The 27,718-nt window shown below is 41.1% G+C and overlaps 1 protein-coding gene across 1 annotated transcript in view; it reads left to right on the top strand.

The window, feature by feature from the left end:
- Positions 1-27,718, top strand: part of ICE2 (interactor of little elongation complex ELL subunit 2) — a 97,056-nt gene that overhangs the window by 5,750 nt on the left and 63,588 nt on the right. Inside the window, exons 2-5 of the mRNA XM_073579503.1 lie at positions 13,172-13,276; positions 22,529-22,787; positions 24,387-24,506; positions 26,541-26,675. Of these exons, the coding sequence (XP_073435604.1) occupies positions 13,172-13,276; positions 22,529-22,787; positions 24,387-24,506; positions 26,541-26,675 (619 nt within the window). The remainder of the gene's footprint in view (positions 1-13,171; positions 13,277-22,528; positions 22,788-24,386; positions 24,507-26,540; positions 26,676-27,718) is intronic.

Raw genomic sequence — 27,718 nt, 5'->3', positions numbered from 1 at the left:
TGTTCTTGGCATTGTACTTCTCCTTATTTTTCCTCCAAACACTGCAAGTGGAGTTGATACCAAAAAGTTCTAGTTTGGTCTCATCTGACCAAATGATCTTCTCCCATGCCTCCTCTGGATCATCCAGATGGTCAGTGGCAAACATCAAACGGGTCTGGACGTGTGCTGGCGTGAGCATGGGGACCTTGCGCGCCCTCCAGGTATTTAAATCCATGACGGCCTTGTGTGTTACAGTAATGTGTGAGACTGTTGACCCAGCTCTCTTCACTTCATTGACCAGGTCCTCCTTTGTAGTTATGGGCTGATTCCTGAACTACCTCTTTCTTGGAATCATTTTTAACCCACAAGGCAAGATCTTGTGTGCAGACCCAGACTAAGGACGATTGACAGTCATCTTGTGTTTCTTCCATTTTCTAATAATGGTACCAGCAGTTTTTGCATTCTCACCAAGCTGCTTGCCTATTGTCCTGTGGCCCATCCTAGCCTTGTGCAGGTCTACAATTTTGTCCTTGGTGTCCTTAGACAGCTCTTTGGTCTTGGCCATGGTGGAGAGGTTGGAGTGTGATTGAGTGTATGGACAGGTGTCTTTTATACAGGTATTGAGTGCAGAATAGGAGGGCTTTTTAAAGAAAAACTAACTGTTCTGTGAGATCCAGAATTCTTGCTGGTTGGTAGGTGATCAAATGCTTATTTCATGCAATAAAATGCAATATAATGATTTAAAAATCATACATGTGATTTTCTTGTTTTTTATTTTTATCTGTCTCTCACAGGTAAAGTTTACCTACTATAAAAATTAGACCTCTCCATTCTTTGTAGGTAGGAAAACCTGCAACATCAGCAGTGAATCAAATACTTATTTTCCCCACTGTACATTGCTCCACACTATATACAGTTATGGCCGAAAGTGTTGGCACCCTTGAAATTGTTCAAGAAAATGAAGTATTTCTCCCAGAAAATTATTGCAATCACATAATTGAACACAAAAACCTCAAAATTACCAAGACAAAATTGTTGTCACCCTCTACTGTAATATATGGTTACACCCCCTTTGGAATAAATAACCAGAATCAATCGCTTTGTATAACCACCAACAAGCCTCTTACACCTCTCAACTGGAATTTTGGACCACTCTTCTTTTGCAAACTGCTCCAGGTCTCTCATAATTGAAGGGTGCCTTCTCCCAACAAGAATTTTAAGATCTCTCCACAGGTGTTCAGTGAGCTTTAGATCCAGATTCATTGCTGGCTGACACGTGCACACTTCCCAGGACGTGACATGGGGTGTTCCTGCAAGGGTTAATATATTTCCTCTCCCTCAATCCAACACTCAACCTCTGTTCTAGGCTATAAAGTGAGCATAAATCACACCCCGACACTGTCCACACATCCTGGTTACATAACATGCTGCCACCTCTCATCATACTCACAGGGTGATGAGTCCACTGCCTGACAGTCAAAAGGTCAACGCTCTCTGAAAGGCTTTGGATACTTTAGAGCATACAATGATCAAACTTATTAAAGATTTGAAGCTTTAATCTAAAAATATACAGTGGAATGCTTACAATAAAAGATATAAAGCGGTAAAGATAAAACAACACCCAAATATGCAAAACAGTTATAAAATAACAAGGGAGAAATAAAAAATGCCTATTATTCCTGTTTCCTTGGCGGCAGGAGAAAATTAATTATGGATCACAAGCAGCATTGGCAGCTCCCACATGTGAACAACTTTCTTTTGCGCTACTTAGCTTTTTATAGTCCTGATCATAGGCTCATATTTCTAGGATGACCTGGATTGGCATATTTAAAAGTTGCTGTTTGTGACTGGACGGTTGGTTAATTTATGGCATTGAATTTTTCAAATATCCTGTGTCTCCCCTACTCCTCTCTATCCAGTCAATAGGAAATATTCTACCTAGTTATAGACCATTTGTATCCCTTTGAAGCTCACGGTCCAGGAGCTGAGGTGCCATGTTTGATACATCCATTGAAAACCCTTTTGTGCTTGCAGTACTGGTATATCCAGTTTCCCTCTTTTGTCAACTAAATATAACTTTACTGCTGTTATAATTTTCCCTTATTGATTAAATATTTCCTTCTCCACCTCCTCACTTTTGAACAAGCATGAGAGTTAGACTTACTTGTCTGCTCCCTAGCACACCTCCAGTTCCGGCCCCCTTGTCGAGATAATCCAGCATCATTGCCATCATCAATTACTTTCTTGTGTTGAATTGTAAAATCAATTTGTTGTAAAATGAGGCTCCATCTGAGCAATTTCCCATTATCCCCTACTACTATGTTGAGCCAGCTCAGTGAGTTATGTAATCTGCGATCACAGTGAAGTTGCTCCCATAGAGGTATGGCTGTAATTTTTGCAGAGCTCACACAATTGCTAAACACTTCTTTTCAATTGTTGCATAAGTAACCTCTCTGGGCAGAAGTTTTCTGCTTAGGTAGAGAATTGTATGCTCTTCACCTTGCTGGTTCACCTGGCTGAGAACCGCAACTAGAACATAAGTTCACCACAAACCTGCGAGAGAAAACTGGGGCCTGGGGGACAGGCGAGCTAGCCAATGCTGATTTTAGAGCACTAAATGATTCCTCACATTGAGAAGTCCAGAACATTATTTGGGGAAGCTTCTTTGTCAGATCTGTTAATACACTTCTCAAAAAAATAAAGGAAACACTTAAAACACAGAATATAACTCCAAGTAAATCAAACTTCTTTGAAATCAAACTGTCCACTTAAGCCCCCGTTACACACTGCGACATCGCTAGCAATATCGCTGTAAAGTCACCGATTTTGTGACGTAGCAGCGATATTGCTAGCGATATCGCTACATGTGATACTTACCTCCGACCGGCTCCCCCGCTGATTATCGCTGGTCGCGTGAGAAGGTCCTGGATCATTTCTCGTCGGGCGCTTCCTGCGGCGCCGACGAGCGGCGCGTGGACGCGGGCAGGAGGACGTCAGGATCGCCGCGTCTGACAGGTAAGTAGCGACCCCCGACCCCAGCGATGTCGCTGGTGAGATCTGCCTGTGTGGCAGCTCACTAGCGATCCATATCGTTGTCGGGATCGCTGGTGCATCGCTAAGTGTAACGGTACCCTTAGGAAGCAACACTGATTGACAATCAATTTCACATGCTGTTTTGCAAATGGAATAAACAACAGATGGAAATTATTGGCAATTATCAAGAATGTTGGTTGTGCTTTCACACTCGTGGTAGCATGAGCCGGACTCTACAACCCACACAAGTGGCTTAGGTAGTGCAGCTCATCCAGGATGGCACATCAATGCGAGCTGTGGCAAGAAGGTTTGCTGTGTCTGTCAGTGTAGTGTCCCGAGGCTGGAGGCACTACCAGGAGACAGGCCAGTACACCAGGAGACGTGGAGGGGGCCGTAGGAGGGCAACAACCCAGCAGCAGGACCGCTACCTCAGCTTTTGTGCAAAGAGGAACAGGAGGAGCACTGCCAGAGCCCTGCAAAATGATCTCCAGCAGGCCACAAATGTGCATGTGTCTGCACAAACTGTTAGAAACCGACTCCATGAGGATGGTCTGAGTTCCTGACGTCCACAGATGGGGGTTGTGCTCACAGCCCAACACTGTGCGGCCCTCCAAAGAAATGCCACTCCACACCATTACTGACCCACTGCCAAACCGGTCATGCTGAAGGATTTCCATCTGTTGTCTATTCCATTTGCACAACAACATGTGAAATTGATTGTCAAACAGTGTTGCTTCCTAAGGCCTCTTTCACACTTCCGTTTTTGACAATCAGTCAAGATCTGCGGATTTTGAAAAAAAACGGATCCGCCATTTTTCTTTGCGGATCCGTTTTTTTCCCCATTGACTTTCATTATTGGCGGATCTTGACGGATTGCCGTCCGTTGCATCCGTTTTTGTGCGGATCCGCCAAAATGTTGCTGTCCGTCAACATCCTCAAAGATTTCCAAACGGAGCTAGATTTCCAAACGGAGCTTGCAACGTTTTTTTGGCCGGCGGATCCTCCAGCCCTCATTATATATGGAGCATCATGTGGGGCCCATTATATATGGAGCATTATGTAGGGTCCATTATATATGGAGCATTATGTGGGGTCCATTATACAGTGTGTGCACTTTTTACCAGTCATTGGAAAGCAACAAAAAACTATAGAAATGTCAAATCTGCTCCAAACAAAAGAAAAACTCTCCCAGTTTCATACCTAGTCAGTACATACTAACTATGTTACTAAGGCCGAAAAAAGACATTAGTCCATCCAGTTCAGCTTATAAAATTCTGTCAGAATAAATCCCCAGATCTATGTCCTTCTAAAGAACCTAACAATAACTGTAAGATACAATATTGTTATGCTCCAGGAAGACATCCAGGCCTCTCTTGAACCCTTCGACTGAGTTCGCCATCACCACCTCCTCAGGCAGGGAATTCCAGATTCTCACTGCCCTAACTGTAAAGAATCCTCTTCTATGTTGGTGGAAAAACCTTTTTTCCTCCAGACGCAGAGAATGCCCCCTTGTGACCGTCGCCTTCCTTGGTATAAACAGATCCTCGGAGAGATATTTGTATTGTCCCCTTATATACTTATACATGGTTATTAGATCGCCCCTCAGTCGTCTTTTTTTCTAGACTAAATAATCCTAATTTTGCTAATCTCTCTGGGTATTGTAGTTCCCCCATCCCCTTTATTAATTTAGTTGCCCTCCTTTGTACCCGCTCTAGTTCCATTATATCCTTCCTGAGCACCGGTGCCCAAAACTGTACACAGTACTCCATGTGCGGTCTAACCAGAGATTTGTACAGAGGCAGTATAATGCTCTCATCATGTGTATCCAGACCTCTTTTAATGCACCCCATGATCTTGTTTGCCTTGCCAGTCGCTGCCTGGCACTGGCTGCTCCAGGTAAGTTTATCATTAACTAGGATCCCCAAGTCCTTCTCCATGTCAGATTTACCCAGTGGTTTATAATTCAGTGTGTAATGGTGATATTGATTCCTTCTTCCCATGTGTATAACCTTACATTTATCATTGTTAAACTGCATCTGCCACCTTTCGGCCCAAGTTCCCACCTTATCCAGATCCATCTGTAGCAGAATACTATCTTCTCTTGTATTGACTGCTTTACATAGTTTTGTATCATCTGCAAATATCGATATTTTACTGTGCAAACCTTCTACCAGATCGTTAATAAATATGTTGAAGAGAATAGGTCCCAACACCGACCCCTGCGGTACCCCACTGGTCACAGCGACCCAGTTAGAGAATATCCTATAAAGAGAGCACGGCACTCAGGAATAGTTTGGTTGTTGGTGCTCAAGTCGGGTATCCAACCCATCAATCAAAAATGACAAAAATCTTGGCACTCAATATGTGAAATATTCAGACACTTTTATTTTGTGCATCCAGACAGAAAGGTTTAAACGTTTTCGGTCCAGCATAGGACCTTCATCAGAAAAATCTCGTTTACTGAAATAAATAAATCCTTGCAATGGTAGCCAAAAGAAGGACAAAGTAGAGAGTCTGGATGGCCAGTGGAAATGTTAAATGGCTGGCGTCTGAGCCGTCCAAAATTAGAACAGGCAGCTGTACAGTGTAGGGCTTCAGAAAAGGGACCTCTAGGGTCACTAAAATAAGGAGTGAAGACAGCGCTGATAGCAGTGGGTATACAACCTCTAGAATTGAATTGCGCTGGTGAAGCCCTGGTCTGTGGTCTGGCTGTCCTGTGTGGAAGACGCAGCGTCTGTAAACGAGATTTTTCTGATGAAGGTCCTATGCTGGACTGAAAACGTTTAAACCTTTCTGTCTGGATGCACAAAATAAAAGTGTCTGAATATTTCACATATTGAGTGCCAAGATTTTTGTCATTTTCCAGTTAGAGAATATACCATTTATAACCACCCTCTGCTTTCTATCACTAAGCCAGTTACTTACCCATTTACCAGGGCTGTGGAGTCGGTAAGCCAAACCTGCGACTCCGACTCCTCAATTTCCCTTACACCGACTCCGACTCCACGACTCCGACTCCCACACATATTGCTTATATTTAAGTGAAAAATTTATTGTAGTACAATGTGAACCTCAGACATTTAATCATTTTTATGATCCAATAATCAAGATATTTAGATAGAACAGAATATATATTGGTGTACTACCCGGTTTTCATTCTTTTTGGTACAGATACGATATGGATAGACAGATATGGATAAATGGATAGAGCAGATTTCTTATCTGCTTTTGCTATTGAAAACATTATCTATGAGCTCAAAAACCTTTCAGGTGATGCAGTTTTTTAAAAAGATGATCAGCTTTTGCAGCTGAAAAACGTATCCTCAAAAAACACAGGAAAAACGCTGTGTGTGAATGTAGCCTTAGATCAGGAATATAACAGCCATTTATAGGACATTTCATAACTTTCCCAAACTCCTATGAAAAAATATTCAGCACATCCTGCATTGAATTACTGTACCCAATTTATTATATATTTTAGGAGTCGGTCCATTTTATACCGACTCCAACTCCGACTCCACCAAAATGAGCACCGACTCCACAGCCCTGCCATTTACACACATTTTCTCCCAGACCCAGCATTCTCATTTTGTATACCAACCTCTTGTGTGGCACGGTATCAAACGCTTTGGAAAAATCAAGATATACCACATCCGATAACTCACCTTGGTCCAGTCTATAGCTTACCTCTTCATAAAAACTGATTAGATTGGTTTGACAGGAGCGAGTCCTCATAAACCCATGCTGATATGGCATTAAACAGTTATTCTCATTGAGATAATCCAGAATAACATCCCTCAGAAATCCTTCAAATATTTTACCAACAATAGAGGTTAGACTTACTGGCCTATAGTTTCCAGGTTCACTTTTAGAGCCCTTTTTGAATATTGGTACCACATTTGCTATGCTCCAGTCCTGAGAAACAGACCCCGTCGCTATAGAGTCTCTAAATATAAGAAATAATGGTTTGTCTATTACATTACTTAGTTCTCTTAGTACTCGTGGGTGTATGCCATCCGGACCCGGAGATTTATCTATTTTAATCTTATTTAGCCGGATTTGCACGTCTTCTTGGGTTAGATTGGTGACCCTTAATATAGGATTTTCTTTGTCTCTCAGCCTTTCACCTAGCATTTCATTTTCCACCGTGAATACCTTGTAGAAGAAGGTGTTTAATATATTAGCTTTTTGCTCATCATCTAAACCATGCTTTCATCAAAATTTTTTAATGGGCCTACACTTTCACTTTTGATTCTTTTAATATTGATATAATACAGTTCGATGTGGGCTCCATTTGTTACCCTACACACATCCAAACGATATTGAAGTTTTTGCCACACAGGGGTAAGGACGTCTGGTGTAACAGAGTAATAACGTCTGTGATTCACTGTTTTAAGTGATAATGTCGATACGTTCAATGTACACATGTTGCTTCACATAACCGTAAAAGTCTAAGGGCGTCAGATCCGGGAATTTATTGTATACTTTCCTGTGACTAGTCAAAAGTGCACCATGACTTTGTGGACACACTGTATATGCAACATTATGTGAGATCTATTATATATGGAACATAATTTAGGGCCCATCATATGTGGAGCATTGTATGGGACTCATTATATACTGTATGGAGCATTATATGGGACTCATTATACTGTATGGGGATCATGGGCCCTGCTCCCTCTCCTTCGGTATGCTGTAGACAGGTAAAACACAGGCCTCCCTATTATGATGAGCTTTCAAAATTTTTTGACGCTGTGTATGTTTATCCAGGGTCACAACATAGTTTATTTAAACACTTATTTACAGTGTGTGGTCCCTCCCAATGCGTCGTGTAATTTGTTCTGCAACATAGGAACCAACACCCAAACCTTCTGCCTCTCCTCATAAACCTTCAGTCTGGCATTACAGTCATACCAGTCCTTCTGGTTCATTTGAGCCTGGGTCATAGTCTCATTAGCCATAGTGGTCAGTTTCTGCATTCTCTCCCAGAGTCTCAGTACATATTGCACTATAGAGACTGTTTCAGTTTTTGCGTAACCTTTCCAACAGGCCTTAATTAAATCAAGAAGCCCCATGACTCTTCTCCCATAAACGAGTCCAAAGGGTGAGAATCCTGTAGAGGCCTAAGGTACCTCTTGGTATGCAAATAAGCGATGGAGGAGGCAACATTCCCAGTCTCCACCAGCATCTCTTGAGCATTTGTTTTAGAGTTCCATTAAATCCGATCACATAGCCGATTGGTCTGGGAATGATAATGGCTTGCTTCAAGATGCTGCACTTGTATTTGATTGCAGAGACTTTCCATCAGATTAGACATGGAATTCGGTCCCCTGATCAGTCAGTATCTCCCTGGGGAACCCAACATGAAAAATACAGTCAGAAGTGCATCAGAAATTTATCGGCTCATCTGGAGTACAATGTCACAGCTTCTGGATAATCGCATAGCATAGTCGACAACTGTGAGAATAAAGTGTTTGCAAGATGCCCTATAGTATCCACAGCCACTCATTGGATAAGCTTCTCAATCACTGCCAGTAGTATCAATGGGGCTTTATAGATATTCCCAGTCTGTCCAACTCTTTAATAACTTCTGCAATAACTGGCTATTTCAGTCCCCATATTTGGCCAATAAAAGTTGTCAAATGAGCCTTAGTCTTATATATTCCACAGTGTCCAGCAAGAAGTATTTCATGGGCAATTCTTACTAATTGTACCCTGAATGGATAGGGAGTAACCAGATGCTTCTCACAGTCCCGATACTTTGCTGTATCAGTGTGGTTGAGTCTGAGCAGCAGCCTGACTGCGAGTCACAGCTGCCATGTAAGTATTGTCCTGCATATCTCCTCTATGCAGACCCATTGTCCTATCCATTTGGACATCCATTCTACATTCTTCCTGCACATCCTACTCTCAGGTGGGTCACTGTCTTTCACCTTCTCTGCTGCATTCACTTGCAAGGCAGTGACATAATGGGATACCAGGTCCGAAACACACAAGTAGGAATAGTGTCTGATAATCTCACTTCCCTCAATCCTTTCCCTGCTCCCCAGTCCCGATGCACAGAGGCCATAGGCATGGCAGGGCTGCCCTCCCTCATTTCCAGTTACAGACATATTCTTTCCTGGAATTATATCCACAGGGGTCACCATTTCTGGACGCACCAGGGTTACTTCTGCTCCAGTGTCTCTGAGGCCAATGGTAACTTTATTGCCCACAGTAACAGATTGACTGTTCTCATTATTCCTCATGTCAGCGCCAGCCAAAAATAAGACGGAAGGGGAGGGACCTTCCTATCAGAGAAAGCAACACTCACATGTCCCACTTTGTTGCATGTAAAGCATCGATTTCTATCAATAAAAGAATATCTGATCCAAGGGCCCCCAGAGAAAGTAGATGTAGAATGCCCTGGGGATTGACTGGCAGAGGGAAAGGGGTCCTCAACTGGCTTACCTACCTTCCAGCTGAATTCCGATGGCTTGTGACATCCTGTTGGCCTCATAAGAGTCCGCAATCTTTGCAGCCTGATCAATTCTGGACTCTCAATCACAGACAATTTGTGGTACATCCATAGGACAGATGTGGAGGAATTGATCCTAGACCCGAAGATCTTCAAGTTCCCCTAAACTTCATAAACAGAAATTCCTTGAATCCACTGATGGAACGTGGTCCTCAAGGTGCTCACAACATCCGCATAAGTTGAACCTTGTAGAACTGGTGCACTTCTCTCAAGGGTACCAGTCCTTTAGTACAGAGAATAATTGCTTAAATTGTGTACTAATGCTCTGACAGAATTACGAATCACAAGCAGCATTGGCAGCCAGCACATGTGAACAACTTTTTTATGCCGCCCATCGTTTTATACCAGAAAAAAAATTTTGGCACTCAACTTTTTGTCATAAGTGAAGAGTTTTATTTGCAGTCACATATAAACGTTTTGGCTGTAACAGACTGCTCTTGTTCACTAAACTGCTGAACGTTAAGATAGGGAGCCACTGTAATAATGGGAGTGATAAGTAAGTAATGTGCCATCCACACTGGATTACGAGGCCTAGAGACTTGAGAGAGGGGACGCTAGATCAGTGTCCACAGCAAATGGAAAATAGTGGAATCAATCTTCTATGAGGTCCACGTTTAGTATGGGGATGGAATGGACTCAGATGTAGCTAAGCGGCCTCAGGAACAAGTATGAATATATGGATGGCCTTGTTCGTGTACATGTAATTAAATGAATAGCCGTTTCGTTGGTGGGTGGTGGCGCCGTGTGACCTGGAGAGTACGCGGAACCCACCGCTAGTGTGACAGGCCTATTCATACTTGTTCCTGAGGCCGCTTAGCTACATCTGAGTTCATTCCATCCCCATACTAAACGTGGACCTCATAGAATATTGATTCCACTCTTTTCCATTTGCTGTGGACACTGATCTAGCGTCCCCTCTCTCTTAGGTCTCTAGGCCTCGTAATCCAGTGTGGATGGCACATTACTTACTCATCACTCCCATTATTACAGTGGCTCCCTATCTTAACGTTCAGCAGTTTAGTGAACAAGAGCAGTCTTGTGTAGTGAAGAAGGCTTACTGTTACAGCTGAAACGTTTGTGTGACTGCAAATAAAACTCTTCACTTATGACAAAAAGTTGAGTGCCAAAAAATTTTTTTTCTGGTATCTATTCTGGTGTGGGAACCTTCTTTTGTGCACCAACACAGTTGTGCCACAATATACTTGTAACGGCCCATCTTTTTATAGTCTTAACCACTGAATGATTGGCTAATCAATGGCCTTGCATTTCTTATATTCTGTGTCTCCACCAATCCTCTCAATACTGTCAATAGGAAATATTCTGCTTAGTTACAGACCAAAAAGCCGACCAATATACTCCCATATTTAAAAAATGATTCCTTTATTGACAGTACAAATAATAACCACACACCAATAGAAGACAAGTAAAACAGGAGTTGAACTGCAGAAAATACAGGTAAGTATAAGTGTTATGTCAGTAAAAGGAATTGCTGATCAAAAATAACACAATGAGCACATCCTGATTAAAGGTCCATTTGGAGAAAAGATGCAATATAAATCACATATAGGTATTTCACAGAAGAGAAATGTGTAACATCCCCACCTGGTGGTCAAAGCAATATATGCATATCAAGTTAAAGGGAATCTGTCACCTCATTTTTGGCATATAAGATGCAGCCACCGCCATCAGGGGCTTATCTACAGCATTCTGTAATGCTGTAGATAAGCCCCCCGATGTAACCTGAAAGATAAGAAAAACAAGTTAGATTATACTCACCCCGGGGTCCGGTCCGATGGGTGATGTGGTCCGGCTCCTCCCATCTTCTAGCAATGACGTCCTCCTCCTTACTTCTGCCACGGCTCCTGCGCAGGCGTACTTACTCTGCCCTGTTGAGGGCAGAGTAAAGAACTGCAGTGCGCAGACGCCGGACCTCTCTGACGTTTCCCGGTGCCTGTGCACTGCAGTACTCTGCTCTGCCCTCAACAGGGCAGAGCAGTGTGTCTGCGCCGGAGCCACGACGGGAAGCAAAGAAGAGGACGTCATCGCTAGAAGATGGGAGGCACCGGACCGGACTGCGACACCCATCGGACCCGGACCGGACCCCGGAGTGAGTATAATTTAACTAGTTTTTCTTATCTTTCAGGTTACATTGGGGGCTTATCTACAGCATTACAGAATGCTGTAGATATGCCCTGATGGCGGTGGCCGCATCTCATAGGCCAAAAATGAGGTGACAGATTCCCTTTAAATAAAGAAACAAACCAATGCAGAGAGAAGGCAAATTATTCGTGTCCTATATCTAAACACTTTTTATACCCAGAGACAGTTGTATTATATCACAGGTTAAACTCTCAATGTGGAGTTCCACAAATAAATATAATGTATCAGAAAGTATAGTAAAGTGCAAGTGCTTAATTCTAATTCAGTGGGGTATAATACCCAAAATGGAGAGTATATATTAAAACACAGACTACAGGTAATTGTAGAGATAGAAATCAATATAATAAAGTGCAAGTACTTATTTCTAAATGACTGAGGTGCTATACAGACCACAGGAAAGAATATGATATTAAATATATAGAGCAGCTATACAGACTGCAAAAATATAGTGTTAGGTATCAAACAACTCTCAAGTATGCATAAGTGACCAAATGTGCAAAATTGCTCACAAGTCCTGGTCAATGCTAAAATGGAAACAGTATAAGGTGCTAGTGTTTAATTGCATATATAATTGGTTTATAAGGCGAGAACCAGGTGTCCGCTGTAATGTCAGCTGAACACCCAGTGGTGATCAAGCTTGCACAGCTTCTGTGTGCACAAAATCGCCAGGACGTATGCATTCGTCCTAGGTCGGGAAGTGCTTCCCAACCGGGACTCATGGATATGTCTGAGGTCGTAAAGTGTTTGAAGCGCTATCATACAAAGAAAAAGCTGTGTATCCACACAATCCAGAAACGCTGCCATCTTGTCTAGGCCAAAACTTATTTACAATGAACTGATTTAAAATGGAAAACTATTCTGTGGGCAGATGAATGAAAATGTGAAATTCTGTAAGGACACCATGGACACTGTGTCCTGTGGGCTCAAAAAGAGAGGGAACATCCAGCTTATCAGCACACCGTTCAAAAGCTGTGTCTCTGATGTTATGTGGTTGCATTAGTGCCTGTGGCATGGTCAGTTCACACATTTGGAAAAAACACAATCACTGGAGAACATTAGAGGTTTGAGGACATCGTATGCTTCCATACAGGCAACATCTCTTTCAGGGAAGGCCTTGTATATTTCAGCAAGACAATGCTAAGCCACATACTGCAAACATCACAACAGCATGTCCCAACTTTTTGAGATGTGTTGTTGTCATCAATTTTTAAATGATTTAATTTTTTCAAATGAAATTAAAAAAAAAAATGGAACTTTCACCTTCTGATCTGTTCTATGTTCTGTTGTAATCAACTATGGCTGTAAGAAATCATGTCATTTTCTGTAGATCTTTGAAGCTGCATATTAAAAAAAAAAAAAAAAACTATAAAGCTTATCTCCGGCATAGAAAATGTAGAACTACATGAGGGCATCCAGTTGCCTGCAATGTTCATTTTAAAACTTTTTTTTGTATTCATTACTCTATTTGTTTCTTCTCTGTAGGGATATTGAACCTTGCAATGGCAGAAGCTGTTTCTTCACACATGAGTCTTATGAGAAATATTGCTTGGGTCCAACATTGGCTGAATTGTTGCTCCTCTCCAGCAAGTAAACACTTTTACTTATTATGTCCCAATAGAATTTTCTTAAAGTGTACTTGACAGCTGATACTGTCTGTGGATCGGGCAGAATGTAGGTACAGTGGGTATGTACGGAAAGTATTCAGACCCCTTTAAATTTTTCACTTTGTTTCATTGCAGCCATTTGGTAAATGCAAAAAAGTTCATTTTTTTTCTCATTAATGTAAACTCTGCACCCCATCTTGACTGAAAAAAACAGAAATGTAGACATTTTTGCAAATTTATTAAAGAAAAACTGAAATAGCACATGGTCATAAGTATTCAGACCCTTTGCTCAGACACTCATATTTAAGACACATGCTGTCCATTTCCTTGTGATCCTCCTTGAGATGGTTCTACTCAAATTCTTTGTTATTATTATCTTCATTTAATTTGTCTTAAATGAAAAAACACAAAAAGAATTGTCCTAAAGCTAAATTTGATTTAATTCCACACCAAACATAAAAAAGAGGGTGGACAAAAGTATTGGCACTGTTCGAAAAATCATGTGATGCTTCTCTAATTTGTGTAATTAACAGCACCTGTAACTTACCTGTGGCACCTAACAGGTGTTGGCAATAACTAAATCACACTTGCAGCCAGTTGACATAGATTAAAGTTGACTCAACCTCTGTCCTGTGTCCTTGTGTGTACCACATTGAGCATGAAGAAAAGAAAGAAGACCAAAGAACTGTCTGAGGACTTGAGAAACCAAATTGTGAGGAAGCATGAGCAATCTCAAGGCTACAAGTCCATCTCCAAAGACCTGAATGTTCCTGTGTCTACCGTGCGCAGTGTCATCAAGAAGTTTAAAGCCCATGGCACTGTGGCTAACCTCCCTAGATGTGGACGGAAAAGAAAAATTGACAAGAGATTTCAACGCAAGATTGTGCGGATGTTGGATAAAGAACCTGAACTAACATCCAAACAAGTTCAAGCTGCCCTGCAGTCCGAGGGTACAACAGTGTCAACCCGTACTATCCGTCGGCGTCTGAATGAAAAGGGACTGTATGGTAGGAGACCCAGGAAGACCCCACTTCTTACCCCGAGACATAAAATTACCTGAAAAAGCCTAAAACGTTTTGGAAGAATGTTCTCTGGTCAGATGAGACAAAAGTAGAGCTTTTTGGGCAAAGGCATCAACATAGAGTGTAAAATGTAGGGCCCAGTGTGAGAAAGCTGGATCTCCCTCAGAGGTCATGGGTCTTCCAGCAGGACAATGACCCAAAACACTTCAAAAAGCACTAGAAAATGGTTTGAGAGAAAGCACTGGAGACTTCTAAGGTGGCCAGCAATGAGTTCAGACCTGAATCCCATAGAACACCTGTGGAGAGATCTAAAAATGGCAGTTTGGAGAAGGCACCCTTCTAATATCAGGGACCTGGAGCAGTTTGCCAAAGAAGAATGGTCTAAAATTCCAGCAGAGCATTGTAAGAAACTTATTGATGGTTACCGGAAGTGGTTAGTCACAGTTATTTTGGCTAAAGGTTGTGCAACCAAGTATTAGGCTGAGGGTACCAATACTTTTGTCTGGCCCATTTTTGGAGTTTTGTGTGAAATGATCAATGTTTTGCTTTTTGCTTCATTCTCTTTTGTGTTTTTTCATTTAAGACAAATTAAATGAAGATAATAATACCAAAGAATTTGTGATTCCAATCATTTTCAGAAAGAAACTGAGTATTATCTGACAAAATTGCAGGGGTGTCAATACTTTTGGCCACAACTGTAGCATTTTATACATTTATTATCTTAGATTCTTAGATGCACTGCTTTAACCCTTTATGTAGTCATGGAATATGCACTTTATGTATTCAGTATGTCTATTGTGTTTACCTGTATTTATTTATCGCATGAAATTTATTTGCTAGTATACAGTATGTGCATTCTGAGGTAGTACTATTATTCTAAATATAGGCTGTGTCCTTCCACCTCACATGAGTTGTAAATGTCAAGGCTGCTATCAATGCAACCTGGGCTTCCATAACACCTCAGCAGTGCCACAGGCTGATTGCCTCCACGCCACACAGCATTTGATGCTAAAGGAGCCCCCACCAAGTGTTGAGTGCATTTACTGAACATACATTTCAGTAGGCCAACATTTTCGGATTTTAAAATCATTTTTTCAAGCTGGTGTTATAACGTATTCTAATTTACTGATATAATGACTTTTGTGTTTTCATTGTCTGTAAGCCATAATCATCAACATTAACAGAAATAAACACTTGAAATACATCACTCTGTAATGACTCTATATAATGTGTTTCACTTTTTGTATTGAAGAGCTGAAATAAATTAACTTTTTGATGGTATTCTAATTTTTTTGAGATGCACCTGTATTATGTAATCCCTAATGTGCTGTTGTAGGTTGTCTCCCACTATACACAGATGCAGGGAGAGAGACCTGTCCTTCCAGGCAAGTGGGCAGAAAGAAGCAGCCGTAGAGCCACCTATCCGACAAGTCACCCATGTTGCTCAGTTGCCGGAAGCTTTTAACCCCTTTCAGACATTTGCAGCATACATGTATATTTACGTCATGGTCGGGACGGACTTCCTGACCAGTGAAGTATACATACGTCATGTTGCGACCACTGTGTTTAAGTGCACGGTGATCGCACAAAGGTGCCTGCTGTTTCTCATAACAGGACACATGGAATTGTCGTGCTGTAAGAACACCAATCATAGGCTGGAGCCTAGCAACTTCAGCGTCACCACGGCCATGTCTGATTGGTGCGGTTTTGCAATGACCAATCAGAGGGCAGAGACGCAATCTAACCTCTATGACCACTCTTCACTTTCTCATTCTGGCTTCCAGATGTGAAGAGAGCAGTCACTGAGCTTTCTGTCGCCCTGTGCTGGGCCTTGTGGTGCTACAGACTTTTTCAAGCCTGTTCCATCACTACTGGTGTTCCTGCTGCTGAACAATAAAGAAGACGTTCCTAATCCACCTCAAGCCCCCTTTCCCCGCTTCTCTCTCCCCCACTCCCTCCCTTCTGCCACTGAGCGCTGATCAGTAATTGATCACTGTTTGTTTGCTTGATTTTTGGCAGTTTTTTTTTTTTTCTTTTTTGTGCATCCTGCAGCTGCCGAGTATTTTTTTTTTTTTTGTCCCTGTATATTTTTTCTCTCCCCTCTTTGCACCACTCTGTGTGTGCGTCCCACAGCTGCCGAGCCATTGATCACATTAAAATCACTGAATAATGACCATACTCGCTTTTAGCAAGGACTTTTTTTTTTTTTTTTTTTTTTTTTACTCCTGTCTACCTTTTTCCCCTCCCCTTTTTACACCATAGGACTAGATTAGTGGCAGTAAAAATATACCTTAGTAATCTGTGTGTACTACAGTATTTTTTTACTGAATTCAGTTAGGGATAGCGTCAGTTTGGAAAAAAAGAGTCACATCCATGCGTGAGTCTTACAGCCGTTGAGCGCTGATCAGTGACACACATCAGTGATTGGCCTCCGGTTGTTGCTTATTTTTTTGTGTGTGAAAAAAGAATAAAAAAAAATTTAGATTAGTGACAGTAAAAATATACTGTAGTAATCAGCAACTATTACAGTATTTTTTACTGACTTGAGTCAGGTTTAGTGTCAGTTGCGGACACTCAGTAATTTGTTTTTTACTGACGTCTGTTTAGTAAGTTTGTTTTTTATTTTACCATATTTTGCACCAAGCGCACACACACACCTGAGTAAAATTTTGTGCACACACAAATGCCGTGTATATGTGAAAAAATGTCATTCCTCTTGTCCCAAACCCCGGTATTCAGTGTAGGAGGCTACGCTTTCCTTGCCTCTGACACTGATAGTGAAGGAGAAGATCCCACTTTACTTTATTTTTTCAACTCCTCTTCCTCAAGTGATCCCAAACCACCACACAGACGCCCATAGACAGAAAATGAACCAGCACCCACCGTTACTGACTCTATATGGACCTCATCTACCGAAAATTATGAGACCTGATTCCTGATTTTTAGGCCGGGGTCAAACTGGCGAGGAATACGGACGAGTGAGAGGTACTAAAAGCATGCATTACACAGGGACAAATGATTCTCTATGGGGCAGCTTCCATCAGCCGTATACTTCTCGGGCGTATTCTACGGTCCGTGTCAATCGCAGCATGCTGCGATTGTCAGCGTACTACGCCCGTAGTACGCCAATGCAAGTCTATGGGTGCGCTAAAAATACACATTACACACGGACCACACATGTGACTTGCGAGAAATACGCACCCGATGTCTTTTAGAAAAGCCGGCAATTCAGTGCGCTATGCAGTAAACTCACACTGACAGGTTTAATAAAGATAGAAAGAATAGATATATACACATAGAGAAAATATATATATATATATATATGTGTGTGTGTGTGTCATTGTGACAAACCATAAATATATATTTATATTTCACATAGTTCTTCATAGCAGAATAGCCGCTAATTAAATTGCCGGCTTCTATCAAATCCTTCCCCAACCCGACATGAAATGACACATGGTTTACATTCAGTAAAGCATTTCATTTCATGTTTTTTTATATGTCCTTGACTAATAATTATATGCTGCTTTGTGTGCAAAATTTGGGAGTTGTAATTGTTATTTTAAGGGGTTAATTCGTTGTTAAAAAATGCGTGGGCTTCCCTTTGCCCTATATTGGTGGCGAGTAGGTTAATCTAACAAAGGGTTAATGTCACCATTCGATTGTAAGGTGACATTAACCCTTTGTTAGATTAACCCATTCACCACCGCTTTTTGCTTTATTCTCTTTTGTGTTTTTTTCATTTAAGACAAATTAAATGAAGATAATACCAAAGAATTTGTGTTTGCAATTCTTTTCAGGAAGAAACTGAGTATTATCTGACAGAATTGCAGGGGTGTCAATACTTTTGGCCACAACTGTATGAGCAAGGTCCCTTACAAGGCATAATGCCCTTATGCAGCCTTGATGTAGTCTATTTGTGACCACTTGGTCACTTTGTATTGCTTTGGCACTGCTCCATCTGTTCTTCCTCACACAAAGCAGCAGATACCGTTCGATTCCCTACTTTGGCCTTGTCCGGCGCTCCTCATGTAACAGCCTGTTTTCTGGTATCTGCTCCATTCTCTTAAGACTGTGCTTGGAGACCCAGCAAACCTTCTTACATCTGTACATATAGATACAGCTCTGGCAAAAATTAAGAGACCACTGCACAGTTTTATAAAAATCAGCTTCTCTACATGTCTGACAGCCATTCCATTCCAGTGTCAGTTGAATTCCAGCCAGAGTACACCTCATTCTACTTAATGTGCTTCTGATTAGGTGATCACCTGAACCAAAACTTATTTATAAAGGAAAGTATAAAAAAAAAAAACCTGCTGTGGTGTTCACAATCCTCTTGCAATAGGACAAGCTGGATGGCAAAACAAGTGCTAGTAATATCCCAAAAGTAATGGGAATGAAAAGCTAACTTGTAACCATGCCAAAGGAGTTGAAAAGAAAAGCCTTGAGTGAGGAAAAGAAGGGCTCAATTTTGGCTTTAGTAGCAGAGGGATACAGTGAGCGTCATGTTGCCTCCATCCTTAAGATTTATAAAATGGCAGTCCATTACAACAAGGTCAAGCAGCAGACATTTGAAACAGCAAAGCTACAGACTGGCAGAGGGCGAAAATGACTCTCCACTAATGGATGACCGTCATCTTATTCGAATGTCACTCAGCAACCGCAGGATGACATCAAGTGACCTACAAAAGGAATGTCAAATGGCAGCTGGGGTGAAGTGCACGGCAAGAACAGTACGTAACTGGCTCCTAGAGGCAGGGCTCAAGTCATGTAAAGCTAGTAAAAAAGCCTTTCATCAATGAGAAGCGAAGAAGAGCCAGGATGAAGTTTGCCAAAGACCATAAGGATTGGACCATAGAGGATTGGAGTAAGGTAATCTCTGATGAGTCTAATTTTCAGCTTTGCCCAACACCTGGTCGTCTAATGGTTAGACGGAGACCTGGAGAGGCATACAAGGCACAGTATCTTGCACCCACTGTGAAATTTGGTGGAGGATCGGTGATGCTTCAGCAAGGCTGGAATTGGGCAGGTTAATCTTTGCGAAGGACATATGAATCAAGCCGCATACAAGGTTATCCTGGAAAAGCAGTTGATTCCTTCTGCTCAGGCAATGTTCCCCCAACTTTGAGGACTGTTTTTTTTCCAGCAGGACAATGCACCATGCCACACAGCTAGGTCAATCAATGTGTGGATGAAGGAGCACCACATCTAATCCCTGTCATGGACAGCCCAATCTCCAGACCTGAACCCCATTGAAAACCTCTGAAATGTAATCAAGAGGAAGATGGATAGTCACAAGCCAACAAAAAAGAACTGCTTAAATTTTTGTACCAGGACTGGCATAAGGTCACCCAAAAGCAGTGTGAAAGACTGTTGGAAAACATGTCAAGACGCATGAAAGCAGTGATTAATAATCATGGTTATTCCACAAAATATTGATTTCTGAATTCCTCCTGCATTAAAAACATTAGTATTGTTGTTTCCAAATGATTATGAACTTGTTTTCTTAGCAGTATTTGAGGTCTGCAATCACTGCATTTTTTTGTTATTTTGACCATTTCTCATTTTCTGAAAATAAGTAAAAAATTTAGTGCTTGGAAATTCGAAGACATGTTGTCAGTAGTTTATAAAATAAAAGAGCAAGTTATATTTTACTCAAAAATATACCTATAAAGACAAAAATCAGACAAACTGTAAATTTTGCAGTGGTCTCTTAATTTTTGCCAGAGCTGTGTACGATTCTGGGGAAGTTGTGCTGAGGTGATCTCTTAAGGTGCGATGTTAGTGATTGCCTGCCCCTGACCTAATAAATATGAGCTGAGTGCATGCATAGAAGAAATACATCGGACACAAAGTCAGATGTCAGATCAGTTCAGAGCTGGCACTGATTTTATTAGTACAAACAAAAGCTGTCATGTCAGTTTGTGATAGATCCATGTTAGGTCTGTTCCATATATGGTCTTCAGTGTATCTACTTCACATTCCAAGGACTCCAGGGCATAGTTCCAGGATGTAGACGCCATCTTGCCACACCACATATATTACTAGCTTATGTAAGGTTAATAATTGATTTCATTAGCCATTCCCTCCTTCACTGTTGGACTTTCTGTGGGCTACAGGTAATGCTTCATTCTTCCAGTAGTGACAAGAACACTAGCAAAACCACAGAAAAATCAGTCACAAAAGATGTCTGTGATCACCACCTACATACAACATTCCCTCTTCTCTTTAGAGGTTGTCTTGCTGCTGCCTTTTCTGATTAAAATGATTGACAATCACTTATGCTTTATAACTGTTAAGATTGATATTCTTAAAGATGTATTCCAATCTCCAAGAGCCTATCCCAATGTAAAAACGATGTTTTTTTCCCGTCCCAAAAAGGTGTGAACAAGAACAACATATTTCACACGTCTTAAAAAATGTAAATATAATGCACTGAAAAAATTAAGGTAATACTTGCACACCACAGTATAGCTCTATGTCAAATAAACTTAAAGGGATATTCCCATCTCCAAGTTCTTTAATCCCAATATATAGTAGATGTAATAATATTAAACTATACCTCCACTTAGAAATGTTGTATAGTTCTTCTGATTCGCCCTGTTTACCCCATGTGCAGGGCACTGCAGTAGCTTAAGTATCCATGGTTACAACACACTCATATAGTGACAGCTGTTAGTGGTTGCAATCATGGATACCTAAGCTACTGCAATGCCCTGCACGTAGGATAAGTGACATAGCGAATCAGAACAACTATACTACATTTCTAATTGGAGGTATTTGCTAATACACCTACTACATATTGGGATAACAACATGGAGATGAGAATATCCCATTAAGTTTATTTGACATGGGGCTGTACTGTGGTATGAATGTTACCTTAATTTTTTCAGTGCGTTATATTTACATTTTTTTAATAAGTGTGAAATATATTGTGATTGTTCACACCTTGTGTTTTTGGTACAGGAAAATACACAGAATTTTTACAGTATCGGCAAAGTGAATAAGACTTCTGAAATCTCATGCACGTGCCGCAGTTTTTCCTCACAGATTTAAACCTTTAAGGATATTTTCAAATCTGTAACGTCAATTTTTTTCAGCGTTTTTCACCCACTCAGATTAATGCGGGGAAAAAAACGCTTACAAAACAAACCTTTTCTAGGCAGCTTGTTTCCCGCAAACACTCTGTTTTTTTGCAGCAGAAAAATTTGCTGTGAATACTCATCATGCTCACATAGCCTAAAAGTGGGTTATGGAATTGTGACAAAGTGTAGCACACGTTTAAAGGGAATTTGTCACCAGGTTTTTGCCGTCTAATCTGAGAGCAGCATAATAACTCCAGCATTGTCTCACTTATTGGGCTGCTTGCTGTAGTATTGATGAAATCGTTGTTTTATCCGCAGCGGCTCTGCAGTCATGACACGGTGCTCCAAGTGGTCTGGTGCCTAGTCTTCTTTATCCTTAGATTACCGCTGGGACTGGATGCTGCACCTACTGAACTACACACATCTGCTCTTTGCAATAAGTGGTCTTCAGGACAATAGTCTCAGTCCTTAGATGATCGTACCAAACCAAGAGTTTGCAGACGCCGTCAGTGGGAAAGCGTACCTCGGTGTCCTAGCTATGGAACAATGGCAGCCACATCTGTTGGCTCTGTTTCCTCAAGTTATTATGTCCTGGCAATTTTCTGTTATTGGAGTTCATTTGCATTCGGTTTGTTCCTGCCGCTGCACCACCGAGTCAGAATTTACCTCCATAGTAATTTAACGCGCCAGCATATCTCTCTGACAGACGTCCTCAGCTATAAGAGGAGACCCCTATGAAGTGTCTGGTGCTACGTGCTGATGTCCCATCATCTCCCTTTGGCTCGAGTGAATATATTGCTCCTATGTGTGAAATAGAAATCCGTAATACGTTTTATAAAGCGTTCCACCTATTCTTCAGCGGTAAATAATTGTGTGGAAAGTCTATAGATACAGGAGATAGCTGTGAGCGAAAGTGTCACCAAATCTGCTCTGCCAACCCACTAGCCATAGGATGCCAAACGAGTATCCTGTGATTTGCTTTGTCGAGGCAATGTCCACTACATTTTCCCATTGATGGGCTGCCCTTTAGAGCATTTTAACTCTTTATCCCCTTCTGCAGGTTGGACCATAGGCTTCAAAGCATGGTATATTACAGGTAACCCCTGTTACTTTCTCATTTTCTCTCAGACCAGCTCCAGCAGAAGCTACGCAGAAAGATGCAGAGGCTTCAGGTTCCCAAGCTCCTGTCTCTGACACTAAACCTACTGTTGACCCATCTTCTGCCAAAGATGTCCCACCTTTTCCCGAGCCTCGAGTGCCGTACCCACGGCTTTCCTCCCTCACAGCATTTGAGCAGGATGCCTACGTGAAGATGATGATCAGATTCCTCAACAATAAGAACACCAATATGGCCTTTCAACACATGAAGGAATTCAACCTTTACCAGGTAGAGAACTATATGTGTTATACTGTGCAGAAACTAAGGAGATACTGCAGAGGTCACTTGTACATGGTGCAGATAGCGAGGACTCCCAGAAGCATTAATGCTCCTTTTTTAGTGAATTTGTCAAACAGAAATGTAATTTCTATGGTTGGAGCAATGTTAAGCGGATCTGGCAATAGGTTTCACTTTATGAACTTAGTACATTATTAAATAGATCTCTAAGACTTAATGAGACTAGTGTACTTACTTTAGAAATCTTTGTCAGAATGGTGGTATAATCCTGATAAATATCTCTTAGTAGCGCCCATTGCACATTTACAGCCGATGTTGTCAGGAGCTGAGCCTTTTCCTTTCAGTGCAGGTGACAGCTGTGTAATACAGTAGGCACCTAAGGATAGTTTGCCGATGGGTTGTCATTGCAGCCGACCTACTGATGGCCAATGTGTCTAAAATGTTAGCACACCCTTGATGAACAGATGGTGGCTTTATAGGAATCTGGCAATTAACTAGTAGAATGCAGGATCAAATCTCCTGAAGGGACTAATAAAAATGTAAAAAAAAAAAAACAAAGCCCTCATACTGCTATATTGATGGAAAAATATAAATGTTATAACTCTTGGAAAGAGAAGAGGAAATAAAACAAAAGCGAGAAAACAAAATAGACACATCTCTAGGTTGTTAAAATTAGCATATTACGACTCCAGCTTAGACTATGTTCACATGGAACATTGAATTTATTGACCAATGACTGTCACCCTGTGCCGCTCGTGCACTCCTCCACCCAGCAGAAAGAGCTGCCTGAGGTTCCATGCACCAGTCTGGTCCGTGAATTACAACAGACTAGCACATGCTGCGATTTTATTTCTAGGCAACTCCACTTAAAGGGAATCTGTCACCTATTTTTTGGGCTATGAGATGCGGGCACCACCATCGGGCTTATCTACAGCATTCTGTAATGGTGTAGATAAGCCCCCGATGTAACCTGAAAGAGAAGAAAAACAAGTTATATTATACTCACCCAGGGGCGGTCCGGGTAACTCGTTTTTCTTCTCTTTCAGGTTACATCGGGGGCTTATCTACACCATTACAGAATGCTGTAGATAAGCCCCTGATGGCGGTGCCCGCATCTCATAGCCCAAAAATAGGTGACAGATTCCCTTTAAATAACTTTAACTTTAATCAATCAACCATTTTATATCTGATTACGATGACCAACATACTATTTTTTTTTTAAAAAATCAAATCATTTTTGTTGGAAAACGCCAAATTCAAATTTTACATCTTTGAAATAACATAAATGAGATAATTCCACAGTATAATGCATAAACAAAGTAAATGAACGTCAATTCCCTAACACACCCTCATCCAAAATCTCAACAATGACAAACATATTTATTTTTTACAGAATGCCATTTGTGCCAGGGTCACATGAAATGCAGTCTTGGTGTTGCCCTTTACATGAGTCATTGTTAGGCCGCCAATATATGAAGTGTTCAATTTATCAACTGAGCTCAAAATCTGTTTCTGCCTAAATGCTTTTTATATTCTGTTTTATGGCCTATTATTATTACATTACCTGTCTCCACTATATAATTGTTTTAGTTCCTGAAGTCTAAATCGAGCACCGAAGTTCCAGAGTTTCAGAAGTTTCTCCAGAATGCGGCTCGGAGTTGTGCTGAGGACTATGATGTGCTTTCTGCAGATGCTGACCTCTATATTCAGGTTCGTGTCCAATACTGAATTGTTGGATTCAATGATAGTAAGGCAAGGGTGATTTGTATTTTCAAGGCTTATTTTGTCTTCTGATACTGTTGCAGGAGTACTGCCATATGTCCCTTACGAGTATTGTTACTTCTCTGGTTTGCAGTTTGAATCAGAATGTCCACTATTTCCTATGATGGTAACATATTCAGTGGAACCAATCATGGTTTGTAAGCAGTCATTCTGGGTTCAGCCCATATTCATATGAAGCAGTTTAACCTCATCAGTACTTTACGATTGTCCGGAAGGGAACTTGTGTAACAAAGAGAGGCCACCACAAGTACATCCATGCACCATTCAGATGATTGTGGTTGGACTTCTTAGTGTGACTGTTCAGTGCAATATGGTAAAGACTATACAGTTGATGCAATAGGAATGTTGTATAAGAAGCAAATTTTGTAGGCAAAAATATTGGGACACGTCTTAATCAATGAATTCACGTTTTTCATTCAGTACACTATAGGTGTATGAAATCGGTCATCTAGCCATGCAGCCTGCCTTTACTATCGTTTATGAAAGAATGGCTCTTTTTTAAGAGATCACTGAATTTGAGCCCGGTAGGATGCTTCTATTGCAACAAGTCAGTTCTTGAAGTTTCTTCTCGCTTAAATTTTTCATGTTATTGGTGTTATTTAGAAGTGGAAGTGTTTAACAAGCACAGCGACTTCGCTCAAAGTGGAGAACCACTTAAAGTTACATATCGGGGGTCGCCAAATGCACAAAGTGCGTGAAATACACCAACTCTCTGCTGACTCGATGACTGCAGCTCTCTAAAACGGCTTTGGGATTGAATATCAGCACTAAAACTGTGAGGCGAGAGCTTCATTGCATGGGTTTCCATGGCCAAGAGGCTGAATGCAAGTATTACGTCACCAAGCACGATGCTAAGCATTGGATGGAGTGCTGTAAAACCGCTACTACTAGACTCTACAGCAGTGGAAACAAGTCCTTTGCACCGATTAATCATGCTTTAGCTGGGAAGTGTGAAGGAGTCTGTTTTGTGAATGCCAGGGGAAATGTTATCTGCCTGACTGGATTGTGCTGAAATATAAAACTATCATGTTCTAGCATGACTGTGCCCAGTACAGAAATGAAGGTCTGTAAAGACATGGTTGGGAGAGTTTGGTATGGAAGAACTTTACTAACCTACATAGAGCCCTAATCTCAAACCCATTGAATACTTTTGGGAAGAATAAGAAGAAAGATTTTGAACCAGGTCCTCTCATCCAATAATCCGTGTCTGGTCTCACAAATGAATGGGAAAAAAATCCCACAAATATTGTACAAAGTCTTTGCAGAAGAGTGAACGTTACTACAGCTCCAATGGAAGGAATAGCGACATATTAACACCTATGGATTTAGAGTGGGATGTCATAAAAGTAGGTGTTATGTGTAGATTTCCTAATACTTGTGTCCACATAGTGTTTGTTAGATTGATGTCTAGCTCGTGCAAACCCAGACATCAAATTGACTGTAAAATTGTACCTTAGAGCACCACTACAGCATTTTTTTTTAATTTTAGCATTAGAATGGTGCCACTAATGTCAGGTCCCTGAGTTACCAGCCCCATCGTCAGCCACTTACCAGCGCTATTCTGGTCCAGTGCCGTCATCTTGAGTTAACAGGCACAAGCTCTCAATAGAAGTGTATGAAAACCTTGTTCTGGGTCTCATAGACATACATTGAGTTGTGACTTCTGGATCGCCCAACAAACTGCTGGAGACTGACCACCGATAATAGAGGAAGACAGCGGCTGGTAAATGTGAGACTAAGTGCAAGGAACTTAGATTAGTGGCAACACTCTAGCGCTAAAATAAAAGAAATTTGGAGTGATGCTTTAAGAGTGGTCTCTTCTGCCAGCCCAGTAAACATTAATCAGCGTTCCTGCGGCAAAATGCTTGCTACGTAATATACATGGACAGCGTCTGGTGCCATTTATTTTGGCGTGTACTTTTATACTCTGTTTAATTATTTATTTTCCTCTTCTTCTTGTAGGAGATGGTAAAGGCATGTCAAACTAACGTGAGGAATTATCGTTTATTATACACTGTCCAGGAGATCACAAGCATTTTTGGGGGAAAATTTATGCCCGACTTGACCTTTAAGCTGGAGAAATGCCTTCTTAAAATGGTAAAAAAAAAAAAAAGAATTGTTTATATTTACTCTGTTCACCGGAGTACAAGATATAAGGTACAATATATTGTACTATATTTGTTATAGTTATATATATATATATATATATATATATATATATGTATATATATATATGTATATGTGTGTGTTCAGTATGGTATGAGATTAGAAAGATTGATATACAGATTTATTTGTTGTACCAGTTTTATATGTATCTGCAAAAGTTCCAAACAGTTTCCCCAACATTTTGCTGCAACATTTAATCCCTTTTTGCAGACTGTCTTACATTTACATCCTGAGAGGTATTTTCCATGGGCGCTGAGCCTTCCTAACAAACCATAGAGAAGTCTGCATCCCAACTATATATTTCAGTGTATACACTGCTCAAATAAATTAAGTATTTCTGGATAATTCATTTAAACTTCAGAGATGTCAATCTCTCCAGTTGCGAAAAGTAAGTCATTATGAATTGGTTTTACCTGCGTTGGTACAAATATAAGTGTCAGCAGGTACATCGAAAGGCAGCCCCAAGACAACCCCCAAAAAACAAAAAGGTTTTGTGGGAAGAGGTTGAAAATCGGTAACTCTTTCTCTATCCTTCCTTACTGATTCTTCTCTAATTTTCATTTTGTCAGTGTTTTTTGTCACTACTGATAGCATAAGGTGGTACCTGCAGCCTATTCAATTTAACAGGTAGTCCTGCTTCTCCAGGATGGCACATCCTGCTATGATAAAAAGTTTTGCTGTCTCCTTAGACAATCTTGAGCACTGAGGAGATACCAGAACACGAGCTGTTACATGATAAGAGATGGACAGGGCTTTAAAAAGTCATCATCCCAACAGACGGGACCTGTATCTGCTTCTTGTGTGAGGAGGACCAGAAGGAGCACTGCCAGTGCCCTACAGAATGAGTTCCAGAGGGCCATTGGTGTGAATGTTTTTGATGAAACTATCAGAAACAGACTCCATTAGAGTAGAATGGGGGCCAGTCTCCTGTAGTGGGATAAGTGCTCACACCTACTTCAGCGAGTCTGGAGAGA

This window comes from Dendrobates tinctorius, unplaced genomic scaffold (genome assembly GCF_039654945.1).
Source record: "Dendrobates tinctorius isolate UK_male_01 unplaced genomic scaffold, ASM3965494v1 ptg000062l, whole genome shotgun sequence".
In the NCBI taxonomy this organism is placed as follows: domain Eukaryota; kingdom Metazoa; phylum Chordata; class Amphibia; order Anura; family Dendrobatidae; genus Dendrobates; species Dendrobates tinctorius.
This window is presented reverse-complemented; position numbering and strand designations above follow the sequence as displayed.